At 33.4% G+C, this 13100-nt stretch overlaps 1 protein-coding gene across 1 annotated transcript in view; it reads left to right on the forward strand.

Moving 5' to 3' along the window:
* Positions 1-12743, forward strand: part of LOC106872335 (synaptotagmin-1) — a 168374-nt gene extending 155631 nt beyond the window's left edge. Inside the window, exon 11 of the mRNA XM_052975689.1 lies at positions 10753-12743. Coding sequence (XP_052831649.1) covers positions 10753-10938 — 186 coding nt within the window. The 3' untranslated portion in view covers positions 10939-12743. The remainder of the gene's footprint in view (positions 1-10752) is intronic.
* The last annotated feature ends 357 nt before the right edge of the window (positions 12744-13100 follow it).

The raw sequence follows: 13100 nt of genomic DNA on the forward strand, positions 1-13100 counted from the left end.
AGTCAACGGTCAATCATAATAATGAATATATATATATATACATATATATATATATATATATATATATATATAACATTTATATATATAGATGTATATATTGCCCAATGGTTGGCTCAATATATTGTTCTATGTTTGGGTTCCTTTGTTGTCCCATGTTTAGATTCATTCTTTTCAGAATGGTTCAGTAATCTCTACAGAAGCTGGCCTCAGTTTTTCCTCACTTTAAGACACTTCCAACTGTCATTCGCTTAGAACTGAAACTGCCACCAGTTTAACTGGCAACCCTTTTATTTCACCATCCATCAACTTGTACATCACAAGAGAAAGGTTGACATCATCTTTGGGTTTGTAGTTGTCTAGGATTTCTTTAATTTTGTTCTCCAAATGTATGTCCAGTTCTCTTTCCTGACTGTCTCTTCTGACAGCTTTGGTGCTCTTGTTATTTAGACTTCCCTTAGTACTAAGAATTCATTCTTCTTATTTCGGCATTTGGTGAAAATTTCTGGCTCTAGAGATACCAACTGCTCACATGGCCCTTTTCCTTCAACATTTTTATATTCAAAGCCTCCAGGAACCCAGGATATTGTTAAAGATCCATTGATGCACTGCTTCCAGCATTCTGTATACATTCCTTCTCGGCAAGATTTACAGGTTTGTGATCTGTTGTTGGCACCCCGTCGCTTACGGACGTCGAGGGTTCCAGTTGATCCAATCAATGGAACAGCCTGCTCGTGAAATTAACGTGCAAGTGGCTGAGCACTCCACAGACACGTGTACCCTTAACGTAGTTCTCGGGGATATTCAGCGTGACACAGTGTGACAAGGCTGTTCCTTTGAATTACAGGCACAAAAGAAACAGGAAGTAAGAGTGAGAGAAAGTTGTGGTGGAAGAGTACAGCAGGGTTCGCCACCATCCCCTGCCAGAGCCTCGTGGAGCTTTAGGTGTTTTCGCTCAATAAACACTCACAACGCCCAGTCTGGGAATCGAAACCGCGATCCTACGACCGCCATTCCGCTGCCCTAACCACTAGGCCATTGCGCCTCCACAGGTTTGTGATCAGAAAGTGAACATTTACCTTCTTGACACAGAATCACCCAAGAATCTCTGCAATTAGCAAAGAAGTTGTGTGTTGGTGAGACAATAGCACATACTGCTGCAGAGCTACTTTTGTCTTCCCCACTAACCATTTCTGGTATTGTTCGCCTGCAGTCATCAAACTTAAGAAAGTCCGTCTTGATGTCTTTCGACACATCCATAATAGAGGGAAGAATTTCTGTACCCTGGCTGACATCAAGTTTGACAAGAAAGTCTTCATTGGCAATGATATGTTCCATCAGCTGAGCTGCACAGTAGGCTGGTACCTTAACTCCAGCATGACCATCGAATATAGCGAAATAGTAAGGCCATGGGGTAGGCCGAGAGCTGCCGTGTGGGAATCCTCCATTTACACACGCCACCCCTGCGTACTGCTGAAGCCAAAACGAAGGCCATCTCCCGTTCCCACTTCATTATGTTTTTCTGGCTTGTGTATATCAAGAAAGGGTGATCTTTCTAGGTATTGTACCGAAAGATCATCCCATCACCCAAGAAAGCTCCCATGACAACTTATTCCACAAGATTCTACACTTGATGGTGTCTGCATACACCTGAATGCTACTTGTTCCTCCTCTTACTTATTCAGATTTTCAACGTTTCCAGTTTATTTATTGTATATTTAGAAACTGAAGCAAGCTTTTGTTTACTTTAAAAATAAAAAAATATTAATCTGTTATCACTGTTTTTAAAAAGAGGGTGAAACAAAGATTAGTTGGAAACACAGAAAAAAACTTGTTCCATATCGAGTACAATTAAGGCTTCTTTCTCTAGTTTGTTTATCAATACGGTCCAACGTATATATATCAATTTGAATATACATAGGAGTGCATATAAAAGCGTAAATATTGAGATAGAATGGGGGAAAAAAAGGAAAGAAAAACGGAGGTGACAGATATTAGAGTCTCTATGAATGTGTCGTTATCTTACATGGTTATCATGAAAAAAGACAAAACAAGGTACTTGTTAGATTAAAATAGAAACACTCTACGTACCATATATCAAAAGTTGTATGTTATCGAATATAAACGACATTGGGGTTTTATTATTTCTTTTTCCTTTCGACCTTTCGATCTGTTACTGTTTTTCTAAGCACAGCTATTTTGTTGTCGTTTTTGAATCGCAAGTTGAAGGGGGAAAATGATGGATCGTCGGGTGGAATCGTTTGCATTTAAAGATCTAGTGTTGCATGTTTGTTACTTATGTGTATATCCACAGCGAAGAAAGAATATCTCTTCCGAGATAATGTCGTTTCAGTAATTTTTGTTGACGTCAAAAAGTCTTAGAAGGGCGATACAGCCGTGATAGTTGAAGGTAAACTTTCGGAGGTGACAATTGTGACATCTTCTATAACTGTTTCAAAATGGCGGTACTGACGGTGTGTATGTTGGCACTCCGTCGCTTACGACGTCGAGGGTTCCAGTTGATCCGATCAACGGAACAGCCTGCTCGTGAAATTAACGTTCAAGTGGCTGAGCACTCCACAGACACGTATACCCTTAATGTAATTCAGGGAGATTCCGTGTGACAAACCTGACCCTTTGAATTACAGGCACAACATATTCTCCTGAGTTTGGATTTATATGTTATCCGATATTTATCTCATTGTGTTATCTTTGCATACACAGTATAGTCAAACGGTTAATTAACATATTTGTTTCTTTGTCAAAAGCCCACAGTTTCAATTCCACTGTAGTATCTTGGGCAAATCTAATTTTCTAATATCTTACGCTGACCCATACTTGAAAGTGAAATTTAGTTGACGGAAAATATATGTAAGTCCTTTGTATGGTTTTTACCAGTAATTTAAAATGGCCGTATCAGGCTCGAATATTCTACCGAATATTTTTAAACCGGCCGGATCCAGCCTTTCACACTTTTCTTACAATGTCATTCTAAAAATAGACAATTGCATCGTTGAAATCTCAAAGCTATGAGATAATGCATAGTTAAATTAAAATAATGTGTATAAATAAGCATTGCGTTTGACAGAGTAATATGAATGATAAGAAGCTAAACCAGCCATATTAAGCCCAGATACTCCACCTGCTTTATGTTCGAACCAGCCAGCTCCAGCCTCTCACACCTACTCTACAATACCATTCTAAAAGTAAACAATCACATCGTTGAAATCTCAAAGCTACAAGATTAATGCATGACTAATTTAAAACAATGTGACTAAATAAGCATTACAGACTAATCTGAATACTGAGAGTTAGACTCTCTCTTTTACTCTTTTAGTCATTTGACTGTGGCCATGCTGGAGCACCGCCTTTAGTCGAGCAAATCGACCCCAGGACTTATTCTTTGTAAGCCAAGTACTTATTCTATCGGTCTCTTTTGCCGAACCTCTAAGTTACGGGGACATAAACACACCAGCATCGGTTGTCAAGCAATGCTAGGGGGACAAACACACACACACATATTTATATATATATATATATATACGATGGGCTTCTTTCAGTTTCCGTCTATCAAATCCACTTACAAGGCTTTGGTCGGCCCGAGGCTATAGTAGAAGACACTTGCCCAAGATGCCACGCAGTGGGACTGAACCCGGAACCATGTGGTTGATAAGCAAGCTACTTACCACATAGCCACTCGTCATATAAGACCCAAATATTCCACTTGTTTTATGTTCACACTGGCCAAATCTACTCTATAATGTCATAACACCAGATTGTCAAAGTATGCACAACCATCCCAACACCTTCCTGCATCCTGAAGGTGGGATCTATTTCATGTCATTGAGATTTACTCCTCTCAACAATTAAAGGTGATTAAGAATTTGGCTGGCTCTTATCCCTTGATGTGTCTTGCATGGCTGATTTTACCAGGAGATTGCTCCCCCACCATTGATCTCCAGGTCACGATTCATACAAGCTCTTTAATCATAAGCACCGGTGTAGCTATGTGGTAAGAAGTTTGCTCTCCAGCCACTTGGTTCTTGGTTCAGTCCCACTGTGTGACACCTTGGGCAAATGTCTTCTACTATAGCCCTGGGCCAACCAATGCTATGTGAGCAGATTTGATAAATGGAAGCAGAAAGAAGCCTGTTGCTTTTATATATATATATATATATATATATATATATATATGTGTGTGTGTGTGTATATATATATATATATATATATATATATATATATATATATATATATATATATATATATATATATATATAGATAGATAGATAGATAGATAGATAGATAGATAGATAGATAGATAGATCTGTATGAGTGCTTTTTGAAGAATCATATAATCTTATTAAAAGCACCTTCTCAGTGTTTAGCAAAAAATATAAAGAACGCTGTTAAGTGATCAATATATATCTCCATTATGCAAATTATCAACAACATCAATGGAATGGCTGAATACAGGGCACAGGGTAGTAGGAGAAACAAGGGTATGGAATAAAACCTTCTATCAGAACTTCATGTTAATTTGTTTCAAACACCAGCTCAATAGAAATAAAGTTATATTATTTTCAAAACTAATTTAAACAAAAGTAGTATATTTCAACAGAAATATGGTAAGAAAAGGGTTAAAGTGATCCAAAATCTTCCATCAAAATTATAAATTATGTTTCAAATACCAGATTAATAATGACAAAGTTATGTCATGAAACTCTTCATTACTAGCAAAGTTAATTGAAACAGAGGCAGGGAATTTTAGCAGAAATGCGGTAACAAAAGGGTTAAAGTCTTCTATCAAAATTATAAATTAATTAGTGTTTCAAATACCAGATTAATAATGACAAAGTTATTTTACAAAATCCTTTATTACTTTGAAAATTTATTGAAACAAAGGCAGCATAATACAACAGAAATATGATAACAAAGAGGTTAACAATTTTGTTCAACTTTGTCTAAATCTCCCCTGTTTTGTTATATATCTTGTTGTTTTGCCATAATTTTGTTGAGTCAAGTATTGTCAAACTGACTCCGCCACCTTTGTCTTATAAACTTAATCCTCTGATTCTAATAATGGTCAGTATTGTCATATTTAGTGTTGCACATTGTCTTTTGTCTGTTTTGTAGTTTCTTTCTGTTGTTTTGTTTGTTTCTTAGATATTTTATTGAATTATTTATTTGTTCTAAGTAAGAATTAATCTGATTTCCCCAAGGTGTCTCTTCTCTCAAGATCTCCAATAAAATGTCTGAATCTTGTAAACATTAATATATAACTACTATATATATGTGAATGTATATTCACATATATATATACATGCATGTGAGTGTGTGTATGGTGTGTGTGTTTTCAATTTTTGTGAGACCTTTAAGTGCAATGTGTGTGCATATATATATATATATAATTATTTTTGATTATCTGGGGCCCATATGGATTGTGTACCCCTAAACTGTAATTTGTTTGGTTTATCCCTAAATCTGGCACTACTCCTTGATGTGTTTGTTAGACTATCCACTTCATCATAGTAAACCAATTTACCAGTTCACCAATTTACCAATTTATTCTATTTTTGAAAAATATGTAAAAGGACTTATCAAATGTCTTCTTTTAAACAATAAAAACGTCAACTTTGCTTTTTATCCTATAAAGGTTGATAAAAAAAAAGTACCAGTCGAGAGCAATGGATTGGTAGATCATAACCATGTCAGTTGACATGTCTTGTGCTATCTGTTCTGGCTCTGCATGTTCTGAGTTCAAATCCTGCTTTGTCACCAAATAACAGTAATTCTTCTGTTGGGAGTTGTGAAGAATTCAGGTAATATCAACGATTTGAAAGACTAAAACCAACAGAAACAATTTTATTTGGTTTGACCCAAATACCAATTGCCACCAACTTGAAGAATGTGGTTGGCTGAAAGAATAGTGTGCCAGAAAACCAAATGAGAAGGTCACTAGTTCAAACCTTATTACTAGTTGTGGATTCTGTCCTTGGTCAATACACTCAACTCTCGATGGTCCAGTTAACCTATCCGTAAACGTGTATACTAATGATCATGGGATTGCACCTAGAAAGTTCCCCTCCAAAGCACAAGTCCAAGCAAGATTGTTTATGGAAAACCAGCAGTCGCCCATGCATACCGGTTTTGCCTCTCCATACCACCAACATTATCCAAGAGAAAGGCAAAAGCTGATGAAGCTTGACACCAATAACATCCCAATTCATTTCTACACTTGAGTGAACTGGGGCAACGTGAAATGAAGTATCTTGCTCAAGAAGACAACACACAGCCTAGTCTGGGGATCAAACTCACTACCTCATGATTGTGAGCTTAACACTCTAACCACTGAGCCAGTTGACTGTTATATGTAGAAACAGGATGGAGTTGATTTCCTCTTGTAAAAGAATGCCATCTTTGATAACTATGTGTCCTATCCAGGGGGAGGTCTGTTTCTCACGAAGTCGCTTGCTAAAAAAGGGAAAAAAAGGTTAAAAACTTTGAGAAAAAAATGTTTTAAAATGAGCAACAAAATTATATTAGATTCATAAACAATACAAAAAATTCTTAGTCTGAGAAAATCAATGATGATGGCCTGTTGTTGACAAAATGATGCCATAAGAATTTGTAGAATGGAATATTCAAACAATAAGGCACCTTGGAAACAATATATATATTAGATCTGTTGCCTTGGTAACAAATCATATCAGATTTGTTGCTTTGGTACCAGAATCCATCCTGTCTGCAGCCTTGGTAATAAAATTGATTAGAAATGCTGCTTTGGTAAGAAAATTATTGAGTCTGCTGTTGTCATGGTAGCAAAATTTATCCGATCCATTGCTGCAATAAACGAATCTTCTGCCAATGTTGGACTTAAATCTCTTAAGCAGTCCAACACCACCACCACCACCTCACTCTTAACTCTTCTGTTACCATATTGCTACTGAAATACACTGCCTTTGTTGCAGTTCTGAAAATAATGGAAAATTTTGTAGAATATCTTGGATTATTTAAGCTTATGTGTGGAACATAAATGAGCATGAAATTTTGATGGAAGATTTTAATTTAGACATGAAGTTTGAATCATAAAACCAGGGGCAGGCTCAAGCAGGTTGGTGCCAAAAGGGTTGACCCTTTTGTTACCATATTTCTGTTAAAATATGCTGCCTTTGTTTTAATAAATTTTAAAAATAATGAAGAGTTTTTGGTAGAATATCTTGGATTATTAATCTGGTGCTTGGAAAATAGATTAACAAAGCTTTGAAAGAAGTATATTATGCAGACAGCTTTAAATAAGAATTTTGCATCATAGAACCACAAGTAGTCTCTAGCAAAATGATGCCAAAATGGTTAAGTGACTTTAGCTCAGTCCATTCAGTTACAAGCACCAGGTCTGAGAATGATTCTCTCCTTCCTCCCAATGGCATCAGGGAATTATGGGTGTTGTACAATCTTCACCAAAATAAATTATGAAAAGAAAAGAAGAGACATTAGATGGGAGAAATGAAGGACAAAGAATTAGTCAAAGAGAATATTTGGTTTAGAACCTTATATTGAAGTGCTTTAGTCTTCGGTTTTAACACAGTCGATGTCCATTTATGATTCCATAAACTTCTTTCAGTCATTGACAGCAGTTTCTTCATGAACAAAAATCAACATAAACTTCTTTGACTGGCAAAAGCTGAAAGACCTTTCCATATTGGTACTATTAACATATGCACCATATGGCTGGAGCATAAGTTCAACCCTTTAGCATTTAAACTGACCATATCTGGCTCAAATATTCTATCTGTTTTATGTTGAAACTGGTCAGATTTGGTTTCTCACACTTACCCTACAATGTCATTCTAAAAATAAACAATCATGTCTTCAAAATCTTGATACTACAAGGCATTACAGGATTAATGAAACAAGTAAAAGAAAACAAAAAGACATTTTCACTCTAATTTTCTCTGATTTCTCTAAATTTTTCAAATTTCTCCAAATTCTTCAAATTTCTCCAAATTTTTAAAATTTCTTCAAATTCTTCCTGCAAATGTCCAGCATGCTCTAAGCCAGTGTTTCTCAACCATTTTTTTGGTTTTTTTTACTTATGGACCCCTTTGGTTCCTATCTTGCTCAGATAGACCCTCCTAGCCATTCGATGTTTTAAAAAACCCAATTATATTTTTATAATTAAAAATTATTAAGAATCGTATAAAAAAAATTGTTTAAATATGTTGTATATTGTAGAAGCTTAACCAATTTATTGCAGATAAAGTTTAATTTTAAAAAAAAAGGTCTTATATGGATCCTCAAGCATCATATGGACCTCCAGAGGCCATATGGACCCTAGTTGGGAATCACTGCACAAAGCAGCTTTTCTCAAATATTTCTTTCTTCTTTTAACTGCACTGCATGGCTTTTGCTGTTTTGTTTTTCTTCAAATTTATATTTTTGAGGTGTTGAGTGAGGTGAGGAGACATATGTGTTTCTTAAACTTTGATAAGAAGGTAATCCTAACCAAAAATGTATTTATTCATTTATTTGTTGATTAATTTATATGTTTATTATTTACTTTTTCAAACTGATAAAAGTTAATATAATCATTCCAGTAAAATAACTAAGTAAATGTGAAAAGATTTAGAGGTTTTTAAGGTTAGGATAATAATCGGAAAAGTAGTGATGATAATGATGATGATGATGAAGATGATGAAGGTGATGACAATGATGAATACAATTATGACCGTTACTGTTGTGATGACAATAAGAGCGACACAGCCCCTAATAATGGTAATGATAACAGGGATAATAATGATGATGCTGATGCTGATAGTGGGGAATATGATGATGATGATGATGATTAATCCCCACAGTTAAGAACACAAGAATCAGACTTTTTTTAGTGTTTTTTTTTTTAATTAAAAATAATAGCAATTTTTTTATTAAGCAAAACGACAGATACATTTTTATATGATTTGATTTTTGGCTTTCTTGATAATGTTGTAGTTACTGCAGTTTTGGTTTGTTTTAGGGAACACAATTCATAGAATGGAGTTGATTGCAATGAAGAATTATAATTCTGTCAGAGTACTGACCATTATTATTATTATCATCATGTTTGTTCATTTTCTTTGACCATTGACAATTGGTGTTGGTGTGTTACACCTCCCCCCCTCATAAATTAACAGTTCAGCAAAAGAGACTTATAGAATAAGTACCAGGCTTAGAAACAGAACTGGGTCAATTTGTTTGATTAAAATTCTTCGAGGCAGTGCCCCAGCATGGCCACAGTCTGAAACAAGTAAAAGATAAAAGACATCATGTCTTTGGAATATTTTTAGAGATATTTTGATGTCTGCTGCTCCAAATAGAATTCAACGTATGATGTATGAATAGAGGGGGGTATCTGATGTGAAATATGTTCTCTGGGAGCAGAAATATTACTGGCACGCCATCAGTTATGATGACAAGGGTTCCAGTTGATCTGATCAACAGAACAGCCTGCTCTTGAAATTAATGTGCAAATGGTTGAGCATTCCACAGACTTGTGTACCCTTAATGTAGTTCTCAGGGAGATTTGGCATGACACAGAATGTGACAAGACTGTCCCTTTGAAATACAAGTACTACTCATTTTTTCCAGCTGAATAGACTGGAGCAACATGAAATGAAGTGTCTTGCTCAAGAACATAATGTGTCGCCAGGAATTGAACTCATGACCTTGCGATCTTGAGCTGAATACTCTAGCCACTAAGTCACATGCCTTCACAGCAGGAATATTAATAAGGAAGGAATTGTTCTGCTCCATACTTCAAACAGTTCACATTTCTGATATGGAATGGGTTTTTTATGTATTTAAGCATTAAAAACTTATATAAAAATATCATTTTATTTTAAGCTTTCAGTTTTAAAATGATTTAAATCAAAACCTTCCTTCAAATATTATGTGAAATTTTAGCTCAAACTCTAGCTTAATCTTTTTGTTACCATATTTCAGTTGAGATGCTCTGTGTTTCTTTAAATTAATTTTAAATATAACAAAGAATTTAGTAAAATAACTTAGTTATCATTAAGCTAGTGTTAAGAACATGAATTGTGACTCAGGTTTGGTGGAAGATTTAATTAAGAACTTTTGAAAACAAGACATTTGTACTACAGAGCCAGATGCAGTTTCAGTCAGGTTGGTATCAAAAGGGTTAAGAATTGTTTCTCTATTATATATTTTAACCCTTTTGTTACAATATTTCAGTTGAGATGCCCAGAGTTTCTTCCAATTAATTTTAAATATAACAAAGAATTTAGTAAAATAACTTAGTTATCATTAAGCTAGTGTTAAGAACATAAATCGTGACTATGGTTTGGTGGAAGATTTTGATTCAGAACTTTTGAAAACAAGACGTTTAAAGTACAGAGCCAGAGCTGGTTTCAGGCAGGTTGGTGTCAAAAAGGTTAAAGAATGAGAAAATTCATGGGGTGCACACAGAATAGTGAGAATCCAAGCAATAATGTATCTATTCATTCTTAAAACATTCTGCCAGATTTAAATGTTCCATGGATGTCAATGAATATGGAAATCAAAAGAGAATATGTCCTGCATTTCAGAATTCCACCTTACAGAAATTTTCAGGAATGCAATGTTTCCATAATATAATGAGGGATTCTGTAGACTATTTCTTGGTTTCAGACATTATATTTCCCAAGACATTCCATTGTTTCATTTTTCATTAACAAAAAATCTTGTTTTCTTTTTTTCTTTTTTCTTATCTTTTTACAGAAAGTGTCCCTTTACATCACAGTCGTTGATTACGATCGTATTGGGACTTCCGAACCTATTGGGCGAACCTTCCTTGGCTGCAACTCCACTGGTACTGAATTGCGTCATTGGAGTGACATGTTGGCTAATCCTCGCCGACCAATTGCGCAATGGCATACTCTTCAAGAAGTGCCCGAGAAGAATTAGGTCGCCCAATACCACGGACTCCGCAACATTTCTTCGATTTCCCTCAGTTTTAGCTGTACAGTTTCTCCTAACCCTCTCTATTTCAGCTTATTTTTTTACAGCATATTTAAAATATTATCCTTACATTTTTTTAGAAGAAATATACAAATAATTGAATAGGTTTAAGTTTATTTCATAGTGTCTTATGATGTATAATAGATATCATGATATATCTTAGAGTCTTATGATATGTAATACAAAGTTAGGACATATAATAGTCTTTTGATAATATAATCCAGTGTTTTTAATTATTCATATACATGTATATACGTATATATATATATGAATATTTATATATATACTTATGTATATATATATATATATAAAGATATATGTATATATATATGTGTGCGTACATACATATATGTATATGTATATTAATGCATATAATATATATATGTTTGTATGTATGTATGTACGTATGTATATATATTTATAAATATAATCCGGCAATAAAAAGTCACTTTCAGAATATATTAATAGTATTAAAAGGGTAGCTTATTAAAAACAGGTGATAAACTAAATATACAACAAGCCTAGAATATTTCCGAAAGCAGTAAAAAGTCAGGTGTAATTAAAAATAACTTTTGAAATATTTAGTTTTTAATTAGTCATAGTATTTAGTGATTATTTAATTAGGAAGGTGATAACTATTAGCTAATTATTTTTCATCTGAGTTTAGGTGTTTAGGATAGAATTGAAAATTAAAATAATGAAAAATATGGGTTTGAAATAAAGATTTTTTTTTTTTAAAGCTGAAGGTTTAAAACTGACGGTTTAAATCATAGGAGTCGATAAGAGTAAAATTAAATAAATAAATAAATAAATAAAACCATCAGAAAAATCATGGTTTGTCCCAAACTGGGAATTTCAACAGAATTGTCTCGCTAATTTCCTTTGTAAAATATGAAGTACATGAAAAAAAAAATTAAATTAAAGAATTCACTTAAATTTTTGTTGATTTGTATGTCCTGAAGTACAGCAGTTCACTAGGCTGCAACTCCTGTATAAACACCTGCCTAAGCTGTCTATTTGTTTATACGCCATAACACAAAAACTGTTTTATGTATGTGATACATTATAGAAGAGCAACGATGTGTGTTACATATTGTTTAACATCCATAAGAAACCTGTGGTATGACAAAAGATCTCATTTAGTTATTCATAGTTGTTCTAGGTATACAAGTATGGCATTAGCAAAAATCTTATTAAAATAAATAAATAAATTAAAAAAAAACAACAAAAAAATACCCCAAAATGTGAAAAAGTTTGATATGAAATTAACTGTCTTATGATTAATGAAATCTGTTAATAAATTCTCACATATTCCCTTGACATATGGTGTAAGATGTTTAAAAAAATAACTTATGAATTTTTCTTTACAACAAAATTTTATACCTTTGACAAGGGTGTTGTGTATGCATCAATGACTAAAAATTTGTATGTGCCACATCTTATATAAGCTACATGAGAATATTTCAAATGACAGCATGCAAAAACTATAACTCATACAAGTTGTGTGCGCTGATAAAAGGATACAATCAGTGAAAAGTTTAAAGCAAAAAATGAAAAATAAAATAAACTAAAAATAAATATAAATTATCTAAAATATACATATCAAACTTTTACAGAGTTTATCGATAATAATGATAATAATAATGCTAAATAATTATATAAATAATAAGGACAAGATAAATCATAATACAAATTCACAAAAATATATTTATTTCATTAAAAATTACTAAAGGAATTAAGATAAAAATAAAGGAAGTTGATATAACTCTTCTGATGAAATAGAAAATCAAACAAGGAGGAAAAGAAAAATTTTATGTAAATGTTATTTTTCTGAGAAATTAATGAAAAACTTCATTTACTCAATTGCTATTTTAAAAGGAGATAATGATAATAATGATAATAATAATAATGAAAAGCAAAAAGAAAAACAACAAAAAGTATTTAAAATGAAACAGTTGTTACTGATTGACAGTGGTGATCTATATAGAAGTTAATGAGTTCTAAAATTAACTAATACAGAGTTGTTAATTGAGAAAAAAGGAAAAAAAATTAGATGATAAGGAAAACAAAAACAAACAATAAAAACAACTTTAAAATATTAATTATAA

The sequence above is a fragment of the Octopus bimaculoides genome, chromosome 22 (genome assembly GCF_001194135.2).
Source record: "Octopus bimaculoides isolate UCB-OBI-ISO-001 chromosome 22, ASM119413v2, whole genome shotgun sequence".
Lineage (NCBI taxonomy): Eukaryota > Metazoa > Mollusca > Cephalopoda > Octopoda > Octopodidae > Octopus > Octopus bimaculoides.